General features: G+C 43.0%; 1 protein-coding gene across 15 annotated transcripts in view; it reads right to left on the minus strand.

The window, feature by feature from the left end:
• Positions 1-18394, minus strand: part of UNC80 (unc-80 homolog, NALCN channel complex subunit) — a 136171-nt gene that overhangs the window by 88158 nt on the left and 29619 nt on the right. For 8 of the 15 annotated variants that reach the window (XM_052792231.1, XM_052792235.1, XM_052792230.1 and 5 more), the window contains 10 exons: positions 16768-17036; positions 15778-16131; positions 14847-14993; positions 12514-12661; positions 10987-11135; positions 9012-9178; positions 8199-8300; positions 5657-5871; positions 5017-5123; positions 4354-4513 (listed from right to left, as the gene is read on the minus strand). In XM_052792231.1, the coding sequence (XP_052648191.1) occupies positions 4354-4513; positions 5017-5123; positions 5657-5871; positions 8199-8300; positions 9012-9178; positions 10987-11135; positions 12514-12661; positions 14847-14993; positions 15778-16131; positions 16768-17036 (1818 nt within the window). The remainder of the gene's footprint in view (positions 1-4353; positions 4514-5016; positions 5124-5656; positions 5872-8198; positions 8301-9011; positions 9179-10986; positions 11136-12513; positions 12662-14846; positions 14994-15777; positions 16132-16767; positions 17037-18394) is intronic. The other 7 variants (XM_052792236.1, XM_052792240.1, XM_052792238.1 and 4 more) reach the window with 5 other exon arrangements.

Genomic DNA, 18394 nt, shown 5'->3' on the forward strand with positions numbered 1-18394 from the left:
CTCTAAGTTTACCTTAAAAAGGAGCATGCATAAACCTTATTCCTCATGTATCAATTTAGTAATATATCACCTACTAGGACAGAAAAATCAGTAGCAATTATTGGAAATGTTCTATGTGGAAATCAAGTACAGTCCTTTTTTTAGGCATACATCTTCTGCAATTACCAGAACACCCAAAGTGAGACTGGGCTCAACTCTTAGGTATCATCATCATTCCAGCCTCTCTCCCTTGAAGTATCTTGCACTCTTTGGGATGGAAAGTTCCCTAATAAAAGCTCCTTTTGAAAATGAAGCTAGCACCCTGCTCCAGGGTTTCTTTCAAGCACGATTTTAAACTCCATGTATAGAGTTCACACGATAAACTAATTAATTCACATGATAAACTAATCCTGTTGCCGATGGGAATGAACACTTCTGAATGCAGAAGATCACTACGCAGTTGGTACCCAGAGTTGAGTGGTAGAACGACACAGATGAGAAATCAGGAAAGTAGTTTCAAGGCCAAGATGGCTGGTCAAAACAAGAATAGTTGGCTTCTGGGCTTTTTGTCTTTATACATAATACTCTCCCTGTTTACATGTGAAAGTATGAAAGTTTGCAGAATACTGAAGGATAAAGCACTGAAGAAGAGAACACTGAGTGGAGAATTCAAGATTGGCTTTAAACATGGGTTTGAAAGACAAGAGGCAAAACGTCAGCTCTACATGACTTTGTGACTTCTCCTTCCTCAGGAAAGAAGAATGGCTGAAACTCAAAGTCCCTTTGAGAGTGCACTCCCCAGAATTTCTTGGAAAGCACTTATGTACCACAAACAATAGTCACAACAGAAGACGACAACGTAGATCTTCACTTTTCCCCTGAAGACAGAGGTATATCAAATTTCAAGAGACTTCTTTACGACATCTGCAGCTTTTCTCTCTCCAATGAAGCTGTACCTAGTTCTCCAGTAAACAAAATGTTCCTATGTTGGGAAATTTTTCATCAAAATGGAACAAACAAACAAACAAAGTAGAAAGAACAGGTAGAACACTTACATAAATGAGCAGGCACAAATACCCTTTCCTTCCAACTCATCCTGTTTCCTTATGGCCTGTAGCATGCTATCTGAGCCTTTCTGCTATGGCTGTTGTAACACTAACTCATTTGAGTTACAAACAAATGTTTTGTATTCAGGGCCCTGTGAGGGCTGTGCCTGTATGAAATAAAGAACAGAAACTTGACTTTCTGCTACAGAAAGGCATGCCTAAGGCATCTCCCTAAGCCCCACTATAAAGATTCAGCAGAGGCTTTGTCCATCTGGGCTCGGTGGTGCTACCTACAGTCTATCACTACAGCCCTTTGCAGTCCCAGCCTTGCACTTTGTTGAAGCTTTGCAAGAGAATCCTTTGGAGGCAGCTGATGACAGTCCTCCACTACGCCCATCCTGGAGTAGCCTTGCTGTAAGCAGGGGAGCCCTCACTGGCTTAATGTTAATGTGACTCAGCCCTGCAGAAAATCTCACACAGTGAGCAGAGACCATTTCCTAACAAAGGAGGACACTGGATGCCCAAGCTGCCACCCCGCAGTTGCTTCCTATGCAAATGCAAGATCACCCTCGGAGCAAGCATGTGCTGCGGTTTGCCTGTGCTGTTGTGCCTTGAACACCCTGGCAACTTCTATGGTCACTCACAATGTCTTCATTAAGTGCCTGAAGGAGGGTTAAGGGTCTTATGTAAACATCATGTAACTCACTTCTGTATATATGCTTTGTTCTTAGTTTAGGTAAAAAGATCATTAAAATAAACATTTTGTTATGCATGAATGTGCATATATTTATGTGTATATATATGTATACATATGCATACATACAGATACACACACACACACACGTATGCTTACATACATATCCAACACAGAATTTCTACTGGTCTAGATGATATATCACAATGAAGATTACGATTCATAAATGATGTGACAAATTATTCCACATTTTATTACTATTTTTTTACTGTAATGTATTTCTCCTCTCTCTGTTTTCTTTTAAATTTGGTCTACTATGTTAAAAAACCCAAAAACACAAGAGGAAACATCACATGGAAAAAGCACAAGCAGAGTAATGGCATAGCATCATGAATGACAAGAATGGGAAGGCAGAAATAGGTTCCAAAACAATGCTTTAGGGTCAGACCTTGACAGATTTAATAGTACGCCCATCCACCTTCAACAGGCTTTTATTCTCTTCTCCATAAGCACATAAAAGCTGCTGATATTTATGGAAAATACAAAAGCACTGTAAATTTGAAGGCCCTCTGTAATGTTGCTCTTCCACTGTGTTATAAACCGTCCCACCCTGAAAAGGACTTGCATAGATTTCATTACGCGAGGCATTACAACTACTCTAGCATTTTTGCTAATGTTATGTGGCTTTCACTGCGTACCAGAGATCCTTGTGGACATGGTATACAACTTCCTTAACTGTCACACTTTGCCTTATAAAATTTAAATGCCCTCCCTTTGCTTCAGTTAGGGATCAGGCAATGGCCCAACCCTCCCCATCAACATCACTGGACAATTTGCTTGTTTCTCTTACTAACATGCAAGGGTCTCTGTCTTTAACCCACTGCATCACTTTTACTATGTTGTTTCTAATGCATGCATATGTCAAAACCAAGTACGTGTCATGTACATCTCTTCTCTCACAGGCATGTAAAAGACATTTCAAGTTCTCTTCATTAATTACATAAATTCTGATGTTACTCACAGAAGGCTGAAGTATGGACACTTCCAAAGTTCAAAAAGCCAATACTAATGTGTCATCTGAGTTTTGTATAGACATAAGATGTGCCACACATACTGAACAAGGCTTTTGATGCTCACAGGGCCAAGGCTAAATCTGTGACATTAAATCAAGAATGGGCACTCTAGGCAGAAGCAAACTCACAGTGGCATAAAATCAGTATTAGCAAGGTGAAAAAAAAAATTATTTCCTACAAGAAAATGTGAAGGACATCTTACATGAGCACTGTAGAAACAGCTGTGGCAGTCTATAAAGATCTCACTGCCCCTCAGTTGTTTGTTCCCAATAAGAGCTGGGAGAAAATATGGCAGAAGTATCTCACACCTACTTCAGCACAAAGTAGTGGATGAAGAAAACAATGCAATTCCTTCCATTGCTGGGGGTATTCACCTTGTAGCTACCAAGCTACAACAAGCTGCTGGGCTGATGCATTTTTCTTCTAAAGGAACGACACTTTTCACCTAGGGGCTAGTTGAAAACCACCACCAGTGTTTCTGCAGTGGTAGAATGATGACCAGTTTAGACTGGCAAGATATGCTCATACTTTGCTAGTATCACTTGCCTGAACAATGCCTCACATGCATTACACTGCAGGTCTGGGACAGATGAAGGTGAAATACATACAATGCAGGTCAAACTATAATGTCAGAAAATAAAAAAACATAATGCCAGAGAATGTAACATACTGTAAAGCCACAGAAATCATGGTGAAAAAGAATATCTACTCCTTTTTGTGTGTTTTTGGGAGTCAGGTTGGGTTTTCTTGAAAAAACAGTAACAGAACTTCAAGATACAAGGTTGTCTCCCTGACAACAAGGATGAGCTCTGAGCTGAGGACATGAGCATGTGAATGACTGCGTGACATTTTAAAACAGAATATATCGTGACCTTGTATTATTCATAAAGGCACTTTTCAAACATTGCTGATTTTGAAAATACATTGCAATTAAATATACTTTTGTGGAAAGGAAAAGTAGCGTTGTTAATATTATGTTGTGTGCTAAGAAAAAGGGACAGCATCCCTAACGAATGGTATGCAGACACTAGACATGCAAACACAGAAGAAAAGAGATAATTATAACAAGGTTTGTGCAGGGTTTTCCATTTCTGTACTGATCTTTGCTAAAACTGTCAAATGGTCACAAATTGGAAAAAAAAACAGAACAAAACAAAAAAACCTGATGGAACACCCATTGTTATATTAGGCAATGAAAGATTTACACACCTAATTTTGAACTGAATAAGTGCTTTGAAGCAAGCATTAATTTTTCAAGTGTATTGATCAAACTCAATTTGATTTTAAAAGCCCAAATGTTGTATTTGCATAATTTATTTGGATAATCTTGATTTTTTAAAAAATTGACTTTACTAGAGTTTTTTTCTATAATCAAAACAAAAGAAAGTAGGAAGGGAAAGAAAACAGTTACAAAGACTAAAAAGTTGGAGAAGGCTAGAATGGATACAAAAACTATGGAGAAAGTAGGAAAAAAGGGAAAGAGGTAAAATACGGAAAGAAAGAGATTTAAAAAAAAAGGTAAAAAGAAAGAAAAAAGGAGACGAGAACCCTGATTTCTAACCATCTTTTTCTTCTGTGTGATGAAGCTTGGATGGGTGTCTTCGGCAGGTGCGCCATTTACCAAGACGCTTGAAGAAATTCTCCTCTTCATCTCGCCCGTTGTCCAGGCCACCTCCTGGCCCCCCTCCTTCTGACAGCTTCACTGCGCTGGTAAACTTCACCTGTGCAAAGACAGAGGGTCAGGTCAGGCTGCGCTGTACCACTATCTCTTGGTCTTCCTTGCTTAGACATAAAGCATCTACAGAAGGGCTGTAACACAGCGGATCGCCATAGCAACACAAGGGGGTCTGCACAGATTTACGTACGCTGAAGCACTTCATCTTTTAAGCTTTCTGCTTAAAGGATTGGTCTTTCGCAAGAGGCTGTAAAGGCACAAAGAAGGAAGAAGTGTGACCAACAATTAAACCTTAAGTGTACTGACAGAGACTGCATTTCTCTCTGTGAACCAAGGCGGACTGACAAGTACAGTGTAGGTTTAACCTAGTCTTCACCATAAGCTGCAAAAGTTCAGTATCAAATTCCCATGGCACTCTACTCTGAAGACTTCTCTAACTGAGTCTCATTGGCTTCAATGTCCACGTTGAGTAGAATGTTTCTTTGGGCAGCTAAAATCAGCCAAATCCTGTCCTTCCAAGCTCTTTGCAATGCAGCCTGACACATTTACCTTGGAACTCTGCCTGATGAAAGACAGACGGTCGACAGAGCTGATATCTAGGAGATCTTCCACCCCGTCAGCCAGACCAGAGAGGGAGGAGCGCTTCAGCCAGTTCCCTATTGCAGAATAAGCCACTCAGGACAATTCTGAAAATGCTTCCAAGCAGAACCTATTTATTAGCAATTGCAGCATACTTCTCCAAAGTGGCCATGCTAGGGTATGGGACAATGGGAGGAAAGGGGAAGGCAACCTTTCATGTTTTATGTATTAACTACCAGGCAAGGCTGGGTCTTGGGACTTGTAAAGGATATATTCTTTGTCCATCAAATGCTGTTTGGAATATTTCTCTCCTACAGAGAGGCACAATGCCTGTGAGATTAAGGTACTAGCTTATTGCTTTGGAGACACAGACTCAACATTCAATTTTGCCACAGATATCCTCTGTTACCTTTGGCAAATTGCTTACATTTCCCTTTGCCTCAGTTCCCCATCTATAAAATGGAGAGAGCAACATTCCCCAGCTTCCCTTGGGAGAATATAAAATACATTTGGACAATAAGGAACTGTGTTGCAATATTTCTTAAGACAGATTCATGTATCTGTGTTTCTCTGCACATGCAATATGTATATAGAATAGGAAGAAACATACATTTACCTATGGGGAGTTTGAGTTTCTTTCGAAGGGAGATTCGTCGGGAACGGGAGCGGGATCGCCTGTCTGTGGTGGTCCCAGAGTGAGCAGTGGTGCACTCGGATGTGTCCTGCTCAGACTGACTACTGGTATCACTCGCTGCACTCTGTGACTTGAACATCTTTCGCCAGAAGTCCTTGCGTCCCAGAACGGCCCCTTGGATTTGCTCATCACTGTAAGAAAAGGGATGCAGAACGTGAACTGCATTTCAGTGAAGTTCAGATGCTCACGGGAATGAGGCCTCCCTCACACAGCCCCCTCCTAACCTCTCTATTCTTTGAGGTTGTTTCATTTCGAATTCCAAACATACTCTTCTCAGTGGGACATAATCAAGTTTGACAACATGCTCAATATCGTTCAAGGCACAAAATAACCATCCTTTCTACCCTGAGGAGCTTGTCCACTGAACAGACCATTCCAATTTTTAGCTCCTACTTGTGAAAAACAAATCATCTTCTTTAGGTCAAAATGACCCATATTGATAAGACTAAACTGGTGCTTTCCACAAGCATGCATACTGGAGAGCTTTTGGACATCATGATAGCCCTTTGTGAACCTGCTGGGGTCACAGTTCTCATTAACGTCTTGGAATGGTGTTATGGGTTTGTGTGGCGCAGTTTTTTTTTGGTAATGGGTGAGGGGCCGCAGGGGTGGCTCCTGTGAGAAGCTGCTCGAAGCTCCCCCAGCTCCAGGTCGGACCCACCTCTGGCCCAGGCCGACCCCATCAGTGACAGCGGTAGCGCCTCTGGGATGACAGATTTAAGAAGGGGAACCGGGAGTGAGCAGGGGGATTGGAATGTGAGAGGAACCCCTCTGCAGATACCGGGTCAGTGAGGAAGGAGGGGATGCCCCTGCAGCCCGTGGTGAGACGGCAGGCTGACCCCCTGCAGCCCATGGAGGGGAGCGGCGGAGCGGAGGCCCCCAAAGATGGCCGTGACTCCATGGGAAAGCCCACACTGCAGCAGCCTGTGACTGAAGATCAGCTCGCGGAAAGGACCCATGCCAGGGAAGTTCGGGAAGAACTGAAGCCCGTGGAAAGGACCTATGCCAGGGAAGTTTGTGAGGAACTGCAGCCCGCGGAAAGGACTCACGTTGGAGAAGTTCGTGCAGGACTGTCTCCTGTGGGAGGGACCCCACGGTGGAGCAGGGGACGAGTGAGGAGTCCTCCCCCTGAGGAGGAGGGAGCGGCAGAGACAAGGTGTGGGGAGCTGACCCCAAACCCCATCCCCTGTTCCCCTGCGTCACCGGGGGAGGAGATGGAGAGACCCGGGAGTGGGGTTGAGGCGGGAAGGAGGGAGGGGAGGGGGGAAGGTGTTCTACGGTTTGGTTTTACTTCCTAATATCCTTGCTTTGTTTTGTTTTGATTTGTAGTAAATTACATTGATTTTGTTTCTTCCCCAAGTTGAGCCTGTCTTTTGCCCATGACTATAAGTTGTGAGTGATCCCTCCCAGTCCCTATCTTGACCCACGAGCCTGCCTTTATATTTTCTCCTCATCCCACCGTGGCCAGGGGAGGCGGGGGGGAGTGAGCGAGCGGTAGCGTGGTGCTTTGTTACCGGCTGGGCTTAAACCACGACAAATGGGGACAGCGTATTTTGCTATACTCTTGAGATCTCCCATAGTTGTGGCAGGGCTCAGAGCAGAACAGCTTGCTGCAATGCTGCAGAGCAGTAAAGGGCTTTGTATTATCCTTGCAGTCTCAGCAACAGTGAGACTTCGCAGGCTCAGTTAATGTAGGAGAATACATAATATAGAGCTGTGGGCCCTTCTGCAAGCAGTGTCTTTGTCCAGTGCATCTCAAACCACTTTAACAAGACAGACTGGTATTCAGAGGCACAGACAAGTTAAATGACTTGTCCAAAGTTACTTAGGGACCAGTGGCCATTTATAAAATCTTCTAAAATTCTTAAGAGCATTGATTAAATTTACTTCAATATTACATGGCAGAATTCCTTGGACAATAGAGACTTCAAACGTGCAATGCCTAACAGCAGGTTGATTTGCTCATTAAGAAAACTGGTAGAGCACCTGTGCTGATACAGTAAATGTAACAATCTTCAGAGACTACATGCCCAAGATAGGTCAGGAATGGGCTGGCTCTTGGGAGGCAGTAAAGGATTAATGACCCTTAGCAACAACTTGGAAGTTGAAAATTAATAGGATCATCACCCAGAAGTAAAAACAAAGCATGGAGAACAGCTGTGATGGCATCTCTGGGGAATTAACACCCTATTCATGGCTATGGTAGTATGTGATATTGACAAATCTACCGCACTGTCATTTGAAAATCTCTGGTGGCTCCCCATCAAAATCAGGGTGGGTCCAGTTGGCAGCATTGAAAACAGGCATTACCTGGATGTTATCAGCAGGTCCCAAACAGACACTCAACGCATTTGTTGTACCATCCAAAGAGATAAGTCCTTGCTGTCCTGCCAATTTGTACTAACCCCAGAAGGAAGCTGCTGGCAATAACGTGTGAAACAATTCAATATTTACTTACTGTTCTGGAGTTTGCATTGGGCGGCTTGAGATGTAACTACGGCATTCATCAGGGGCAGCTGATGCCTGGCCTTTGTCAATGATGACACTTCCCACCTCGGATCTATACAGACAATATAAAATCATCAGCTAAAGCGAATGGATGGCCCATCTCATGGTCATCACATAGCTACATGACACGGAAATCAGCGCTGCTGAGCAAAAAGCAGCTTTAGAGATGTACCCTCTCTTTAGCAACTTAATGCCTCTATATATATCATTCCTGAAAAAGGCATCAGCTCTTAGAAGCAAAGCTAAGGTTTTTAGGAGTTTTTTAACTTTCTTAATCCTTCTTCCCAACATTTTAATATGACAAGCCTCAAAGCACCAGAGAAAATTTCTTCTTGATAAAGAAGCATGTCAGGATTAGATTTCTTCTGGGACTTGTTTTGCATACCACAGTTTACCTGTCAGATAAACAACGCTAAGGATGTGATGCTCATTAAAAGCTATGTCCACACAGTGTTTTGGGACTGACACTATGTTTCTTACTTCTCTGAACCTTTCCTTCTCCCAGTGTTTCCACTGCACTGTTCTCTTAGGCCTCCTGTATGAGAGGGTTAACACTTTTTGCTGCAAATCTATTACTGTCTCAGTTCATTAAATTTTAAAGGAGACTGCTGCCACAGTACAATTCTGTACATCAGGAAACGACATATACTATCAAGATAAAACACACAAGCCCTTAGACTTTCTACATTTGTGTTCAGTGCATGTAGTCATACAACCATATGCAAGTCAGTCATTTGCCTTCTCCCTCCTAGACACCACCCACCTTTTGCTCCCAGAAGGTTTTGGCTCTTGCTCCGTTTCCTCTGTTTTTTTTCCTGGTATTAACTTTTCAGCGCTGTCTAAGAGGGCACTGAGTGCCACTCTCCGAAATACATTCCCATGAGCCTCCTTGATAAACTGGACCAGCTGTCGGATATCACAGTACAAGCCCTGAGTAGCAAGACATCATGAAAATGAAAGAATTCAGTCTGCAGTTTGTGAAGAAGCAGTGAGAATCAATAGTTTCTAAGGTACTTCAGCAGGCCGTTACTTCCTCCGGCTGTTGTCTGATATAGTCTCCATGTACAGCGTTTGTGTTTTCTGGCTGGGATCAAAAGCTGGAAACTCCATTTAGTGCACTCAGAAGAAACAGACAATGAGGAGCATTATTGTTATGAAACATGCTCTGCAGTGGGCTACAGCAGATGTAGAGGTATCGGAGACTAAAACAGCTGCAAGATGAGGGAGCTGCAAAGATGACTTAAAGCCCATTTTATCTCAATCCTCTAGCCGATAATCTTAAAAGGCATGAAAAAGCTAAATGGAGGCGGGGTGGGGAAGTAGAGTGCAAAAAATTGCATGTTTTGTTTCAAAACCAGTGGGTGTCTTGGGATTTTTCTTAATTATTTTAGAGCTTTACATCATGGGAAGAGAAAGGAATGACTCACTCATTCCCCAACCTACTCCTACACTCAAGGCTCTTTTTAGTTCTGAACATTCATACACATCTGTGATGTGACAAATCACCTCTATATCTGAGGGCAAAGGGATGGAGGGAACAGTTTTGCAGGACCTGATTTTTGATCTGTTAACTCTCCTGAAAGATCTTGGATTATTCCAAAAATTCCCAGCTAGGAACAGCACAGCCAGCTTTCAACAAAAAAAACCCCAAACAAACAAATAATTGGATCTGTATACTGGTTAAGGCTCTTTGTCATATGATATTGAACACAAGATTGACTTTAAAGAGTGATGCAACAACAGGAAATCCTCATATACACTCTGCATACTATGTTCTCCTTACAGGCAAAATTAACGGTGCTACACTTAAAGATAAGTTTCACCTTACACACTAGCTAAAAAAGGGTCCAGAAAGACATACAATTTATAAAGAAAATTTACACTTGGTGATCCTAATCTAGATCCAACAATGGCACGTTTTTCTGCATCCCACCACTTAGTCTCTGCTGAGAAACATTCCAAAGGAGGAATATCTGTAAGAACAAGAGGTTTAAGATGTTACCGTGTTTTCCTTCTCCCTCTCCCTTCCTGTCACAGAGGAATACCATCCTTTTAGCCGGACTTCACTGCCTCTACAGCTCTGCTGTAAGGATGGAGCACAAGAGTGCTTCTTGGTTGCTTCCAAGAAAAATCCTAATTTCTGATAATAAAGGAGGTGGTTTGAGATTAGCTGCGAGATTCTGCACCAATTTGGAAGAAGAGAGCTCATGTCATCCATTCTACTGACTGCTCTAGGGAGACAGTACATAGGCAGCAACCAGCAGCACCTTGCTTTCCTCCAGGTGTTTGGTAAATTGAATGCTTGTCTAAATCTTGGTAAGACCTACCAAATTGCTTTTCAGTAACTCACGTACTCTGCCATGGGTGGGCCCCATTCTTAACCAAGTAAACCGGCTTTAACTTTGCTGAAAGTTGATTTATGCTGGCTGTGGTCTTGTTCATTAATCCCTTGCTCCAGACTATGCTACTAATCCATTTGGAAAAAAAAACCCACAGAAGCTGCTTGAACAGAGAGGGAAATGCAATTCAGAGTGCACAACTTTTATCCTGGCTAAGTCCCCAAGTTCCAAGGCAGGCATGCAAGGAGGGCATCACATTTATATCATGTTTCAACTGTGACTGCATAGCTTGCTACGCTCAAGGGATTTGGCTAAACTGAACTAATTCTTCACTGTAAAGCCTCACTGGTGACAACCATGTGAAAAAGTAACTTTGTTAACATGAAATCAAGTGCTTACCAGGTTTTCCGGGCTGTGCAGCTCATGTGTAGTGGAAGCACAGCGAGTGATCAATGACTTGAACATGGCACTGACAATAATACCTTCTACACTCTGGGCTGTAGACTTGTTGTCCACTGTGGTGAAGTTATTCCCAAATCCAGCCTTGTCTGTGAAATTCACGTACAAGCAAGCCCCCTTGTTAGGAACGGTTTAAAAAAGATGGCTTAAAGATACATGTAAAGGGATTCAGATATGAGACAAGGGCAAGTCCCCACCTAATATCCTATGCTCAGTTCTTGCAATCCCACCCCACAAAAATAAAGCAGAAGGGAAGGGTAAAATAAATGAGAAGGATGAAATCTTACCAGATATAGTTGTAGTATGAAAAAGGATTGAAAAAATCAGGACCACTTTGGCTTCCTTTTACTCACATCTCTCATTTAGAGATGTACAGAATAAGGCATAAAATTTGAATACCTCCAGCTTTTCTATTTACTGTTCTAAAGGACAAGAGATGTTTGATTAAGCTGAAAAGTGACAACACCCACCAAAAAAAAATCTTATGAACTACAGGAATGCTGTTCTTGCAAGCTGCACAAGGAGACCAAGCTCTCAGAAAAGAGTCAGAAAAGAATTACACATTTATATGAATAACAAGAAACACCCCAGTTTCATTAGGTAAGAGAAAAGACTTTCAAAAGCTGCATGAGCTGCCATGCTTCAAAGCATGAGACAGTCAATAATTAATGAATACTTTGGGAAACTTCCTATGGGCATCTTCTTCACGAAAGCCTGCTATATAATATTTTTTGATGCTTTCTTTGAAATGCCTGAGATCAGAGGTAGGTTAATAGACTAGTCAGACTCCCCAAGTGCTTCAGAGGAGCTACTCCTACTCTGTAAACAGTCATAGTTAACTGTTGTTGCATGCAGTGACCAAGCATAAATGTTTGGTCATTCTAATAGCACCTGAATAATTTTCCTAACTTAAAAAAAAAAAAAAAAAAAAAGAAAATGTATATACATATACATAGACACATGCTTGTAGCTGCAGGCATGTGAACTGTGTGTTCATGTTCTTGTTTATTCAATCTGTTCTTGCTATTTACTGCCTCACCTAAGGCACCACGGAGGGTTTTAATGCTCAATTATATCTCCATTCAGAATAAACCCTGGATTAAACAGGCCATTCCAGCTGGCGCCTGGTCATGTCACGAAGCAGAAAACTTCCTGCCTGAGGCACAGTTGAATGAAAATACTTTCTCCGAAGAGCCATGAAAAACAGATAGGATGAATCAAAAGAGAGGTCTTCAATTTCAGGTGCACTGGGTGATACAGGATCGCTAGGTGAGATCACTGGGTGGTCAAATCAGAAGAGATCCAACTCCCCTGACCTGTACTGGCTGAGGATATGCTCTGTATATTCTGAGGATAGTAATTCACAATTTTTATCTTTTTTAAAGGAAAAGAAAAGGGAATGGCTTCTTTCTGATGGAACAGTTTGGGAATATTCAAGTGAGAGTTTCTGATGCCAGCTATACTTACTGTCAGTGACTGGCTCCATGCAGAATCCCAGTAAAGCATGCAGGAAATCCACCACATTATTGAGAGAATCCCTGTTCACATAATCCCTCATGGTCTGCCGGAACTGCATCTTATCCAGTTTGTACAGCTTTGTGAGGCAGTTCTGAGCCTGCAACGATATCCATCAAATCACATCACATCAAAGTACGTGTTCAAGTTTTGCTAATAGGAGCAGGGCATTTTTTGCTCTTGCTTAGCCAGTGCTCTGCTGTGCTGTCTAAAGTAACCTCCCCTAGGAGCCAGAAGGTTTGGGTCCTGTTACAGAAGACAGGTTTACCTCTGAAGCCGACAAGAAATTCAGCACAAGGAGAGAGTGCACCAGTATGGGTGCCACTGTTTGGAGGTGGTGGTGAAGTCACTGCCAGCCATGTCTCAAGGCCTCTCCTCCTCTCCCCAGCCTCAAGCTAAAATCTCACTGAATATGAATGAAGTAGGAATGTATGACCTCAGTCAAAGCCTTGATTGTTCTGCATGATGTCAGATGTTCGGGCTACATCCTGGCACTTTCTACTGCTTCAGCTTGGGGAGAACCAAAAATGTAAGGAATCAACAGTGACCATCCACCCTGCCCTTCAATAGGGCATGAGTCTTCTACTTCCTTGCAGCACACTAACATGCCTGCAAGAAGAGTGCACTCCAACTATCAGGAGCTGATGGAGCAGCCCAGCAGCAACCAGTCACAATCACCTTGCCTTGGTGAAACAGGTTCTTAGCCTCAGGCATCTGATTTTCAGCCTCTGACTCAGACCCAACCCATTTGATGCACCTGTACCCAGTGACCAATTTATATCATGCAAAACATTAGCTTTTTATTTAAAAGCTATTAATGTCAACTTCTTACCACAAAAGTATCCATCCTACCGGGACCCCATGCAGGCTGGAATTAGAGAATCTGAAATACCAGCTCTATGGGAAACATGAACTGTCCTGCTACCCACAATAGGGTGCTTAACTTTCCAGTAAACTCAGACATGTGATTGTCCATGCAGTCAACACAAATGGTGCATGCAAAGCAGTTTGGCCAGACAAACGCACAGAAAATGCAGCAGACTTAGACATGTAGGAAAATCTCTTCCCATAAAGACCTCAATTCAATGAGTCTGATAAGAACCTTGGCTCCAAGAGACCTATTCATTTATGCTTAATTTTATGCATAGGCCTAAATGTTTTGCTGGCCCAGCTTGCACACAATGTAAAAGCCTAACCGACTTTATGATGAATGTGGTATATGTTCAACCAGTACTCTGTGCAGAACCTTTCTACTGGGACCACTGGGACCTTCTTACCCCATCTTGTCCCACTGCATCCAGAACTAATGTTACTGCTGCAGCCTCCTCAGTACCCAGGAGTCCAGCTAACAGAATAACGCTGCATGATACAGAGGCAGCCAATCCATCTCTGAGCCATCTAGCTCAGATCCCTGAACCAAATTATAGCTCTCTTGGCATGGCTCAGGCTAACCAAAGCCATGGAGAAGCACCCGGCTCCCACCCACATCGTGGATGGGCACAGTGTAAATTCTCATTACAGTCATCGAAAATGCTCCCTGCTGCAAGCACAGAAGGCGAGGAGGAGGCATGTGCTGGAGAGAGCCTTTGAAAGGCTCCCATTTGACAGGGCATTGGACTGATCTCAGGGAGTCAAACCATTCTGGATGATGTCAGATGTTTGGGCTACATCCTGGCACTTTCTACTGCTTCAGCTTGGGGAGAACCAAAAATGTAAGGAATCAACAGTGACCATCCACCCTGCCCTTCAATAGGGCATGAGTCTTCTACTTTCTTGCAGCACACTAACATGCCTGCAAGAAGAGTGCACTCCAACTATCAGGAGCTGATGGAGCAGCCCAGCAGCAACCAGTCATAATCACCATTAGGAAACATGGACATAACTACACCTTAAGACTTCTGGATTCAGATATGCAACCCAGGCCAGCTGCACCTCTTCTAAATAGCGTACTCTGTTGGGATACTGTCAATATGAAAAATTACTTACACCAGCTCACACAGGGGATTTGCTCCCATGTATTTGTTCCTTCCCAGACAACCCGTCCATTGGGGTGGTCAGAAGCACCCTGGGCCTCAGGTGCGCTCTTAGCAAGCCCCAGGGTCTGGAGGGTAACACGATAGCTGAAAATCTGCTATGGCTGGGCTGCAACACAGTCTGTGAGCTGGGGCAAAGAGCAACACGTTCACTGCCAATACAAAGAAAGCTACAGAGGGGGCAGACAGCAATCTCAGCAGCTGATGTCAAAAGTACAAGGGGGACGCTTTAACGAGCTTTAATTCTCTTACATTCTCCCGGAATACCTGGTGTCTCAGGCGATCTCCAGAGAGCCCTCGGTGTCCTTCTCCACAACCATAGGCACAACCCAGGGACTTCACAATTTTGATCAGCATTGTGAGTGCCAGCCTATGGGTGCTGACAGATGGGCCTTCATCCTGAGGGTCACATAGGGAAAGATGGTCTGAAACCCTGGCACAACCACTGGCATTTTGTTAGCATTTTACTTTTAACAAATTGCTGTCCATTTCTCCTCTCAAACACTCCATACTGAGTTGTTACTCTTGAAATGTTTACTCCAGTTATTTTTCAAGTTTAGGGACCAGCCCCCTCCCTTTCAGCTCCCCTCAAAAAGTCATGCTATAAATGCAAAGCCCTCTACAAACTGCTATGAATACCATTCAGTACTTCAAAAAATTCTGCCTGAAAACCAGAGAGCTGGCTTGCTTGAGCAGAAAAACAATTTTTAAAAATGTCTTAGGTCTTCTGCTACTATGAATTGCAACTTTGGAGGTCAGCAACAGCATCCCTTGGCCAATTCTCATAGCAATACTGAAAAATCTACGATTCCTGGCCATCAAAGAAAACAAACTGTGCTCACACATTGGATTCTGTTTTTCCTTATAAGTTATGAATAATAAACCTGAAAAAAATAATTGTCATTGAGGGTTTCAGGCACTTTGACAAGATATTGAAAATGTCCATGCAAGGCCCACAAACTCCCCTTTTGGCAGCTACTTCGCTGGAGTAGTTACAGTGCTTGAATTCCCAATCATGTTTCTTCAGTGGAACCTCAAGTGAGCCCCAGAGCAAAAAAAATTTGTCATTGTAGTGCAAAAAAAAAGGAAATAAAACAGAAGGGCAGTTGCATACACATGCATACTCAGTCTTAACAGATCTTATAGTACATTCAGGAATTGTATAAAGGGAAGCAAGACAAACCTTTTCTTGTTTTTTGTCATTCTTCTCATACGGCCCTCCTCCACCACCACCACCTCCATCACTTCCACCTCCTCCACCACCTCCTTCTTCTCCTCCATCTCCATCTCCACTAACTGGAGGAGGCCCAAATCCACAGGCTGAACCAACAGAAGCAGCCCCTTTGAGCTGGAAGGATCCATCACTTGGTCTCTTTTCCGGGACCTCATTTTCTTTGTTCTCACTCTTCCTCCGAACCTTCTCTACACAGGGTACCACACCAAGCTGAAGTAAGCACTCCACAATGTTCAGTGCCACATCGCAAATCCGGGAACTGATGTCATGGTTCAGGACCAAGTAAACAGCCTTCAGGACCACCTGGGAGATTCAAATATCATATTTAAAGTCAGACTTATTTTCTTTCCTAGTACTATTTAGTGCCTGGAAATTCTAGTCACAGACCAGAGACTCATTATAGCAGGCACGGTACAAACTCAGAATGAAGTACACATAACCTTCAACCCCAAAAGCGTACAGTCTAGGTGTAAGACAAGAAACCACAGGCTGGGCACAGTCAGGCAGAAAAGGAAACCATGAGATGACATCTGTGAGCCTGAGAACACTGCTTCAGTGCACCAGGAGCTGTCAAGTCATTAAGGGGAATGCAGAAAAGGTGAGTTTTAAGGTGCCATTAGAAGAAAGGTGCTATCCAGTTTTATACTATTTTATAGGGAACTTGGTGCATGCCCCAGGAACACAGCCATTACATAGTATCTCTTAAGATTTGATGTGTGCATTCCACATGCACATGCACTCCTTGGAAGGAGTAATAGGATTTGCAGTATCTCAGAGGAGACTTTTATGATATGCACAAATGTATCTGACTGACCTTTATGTACTGCTGAGAGAAGTCATACAAAGAGGTGGAGGAAAAGCCCATCAAAACCCTGATCTCAATGGTACAGCTATATTGACAGAAGAGGGACCTGGCTTTCCTCATTCCTTGCCAATTACCGAGAGATCCAGCATGCCGTTCTTGTGGACGAAGTTGTTGGTTCCATCAACGTGATCCGTATCCTCCAGGCAACTGTAATTGATGCAGGAGTCTGTCAGGCTCCGTGGGAGGTTGGCACATGCAAGCGGCTCATGGGGCATCTCAGGGATTGGCACCTGGTTGCAAAGCTTCCTCATGTGCTCGCTGAAGAAATCTGCATAGCCCACATTGAATGAGGCCAAGGTAGTGTTGAAGGTTGCCACAGTGATGGTAGAGATCTGGGACCGCACTGCAGGGAGGAAAATGGCTACCTGTAAATTTCCATCTCTAGAGTTATGAAACAGAAAACGGAGGCTGTGCTTTTTTATAAGAAGGGAACCGCTCTTAATGCAGCTTGTAATGCTAAAAGACAAGACAGGTTCCTAATTCCTATCATAGGTACACGGAGGAAAAGCAAAGATTCATTTCATCCTTTAAGCCAGTGTAAATTAGAACAACCCCAAGCTTGCTTTAGCAGTACAGTTCCATGATGGCTTAAGTTGATCTCAGTCAACTGGGCAGTTAAGTAGATCAGGGAGCTCAGCCAGCCTAAATTTAATCCAAAAGGGGGATTAGATTTTGGCTAGCTTTGCTCCCTGTATTGGTCCAGTGCCTGGCCTTAAAAGCAGCACTGGCCCTGCAAGGGAAAGAGGAAGGACTCTGCAGCTGATGCAGGAGTGAAGGTAGGGTAACAGCAGCACCAGTTTGGAACAGCTTTCTAAGTCACACCAGTTTGAAATATTTCATCATACCAGTTGAAAAAAATGGAGCAGTGTGTTCCTAACAGTACCTGTGACAGTCCAAACCGTCTCCAAAATGCAAAGCTGACTGATGAGAAAAGCAATATGGTGTCTAAGTTCACAGTGCTCAGAGAAGGGACCTCATGACATAGCCAAGCTTAACTTTAAATTGGTTAGCTCAGATAGTGACAGCATTTTGGCTACACAGGCCAATTTTTATCAAGAATTCACCATGGTTTTACAACTCATGCTGAACTCCAGGCCATGACATTAGTAATTTCGCACACTTAGTGCTTTGTAAGTAGGTTTATACACCCTGTAGTGTAGAAAGACCCTATGTGTCCCACAATGTTGATTGGACCACCTTCTGCCAGACAGTACAGTAACAGGGCTATGGAATAACAAAGAACTTCTATCTAAGGCTATTTAAAGTGTTTTAATGAAGAAAGTAATATATATTTAATAAGAATCTTCAAGCACTGACTCAGTGACGGACTGGTTATATTATGCAAATAACAACTTGCCAGAGTGGTGACTACATTTCCTCATAGCCTGTGCAACCCTGCCAGCACTGAACTGGCACTATTTATTACGAGAAATGTTCTAAGGCCAACAGCAGTACCTTGAACTAGGCTACAATTTGGTCAATGATCAGGGCAGGAATTAGCTGCCTGTAATCAGATGATTACTTGCTGGCAAGTGTGACTTTTTAATGGCATTAACTGAAATTTGCATGGTAAAGATAATAATAAAGAAGGAATTAGGAAATTTTGGTCCTGAGCTACCAAGTTTGATGATTATCCAAGGGTACCTATTTTTTGTTTCACTAAGGTTTTGAAATGGGTAACAAAAATCCATATCCAAATCC

Source organism: Harpia harpyja, chromosome 7 (genome assembly GCF_026419915.1).
Source record: "Harpia harpyja isolate bHarHar1 chromosome 7, bHarHar1 primary haplotype, whole genome shotgun sequence".
NCBI classification, from domain to species: domain Eukaryota; kingdom Metazoa; phylum Chordata; class Aves; order Accipitriformes; family Accipitridae; genus Harpia; species Harpia harpyja.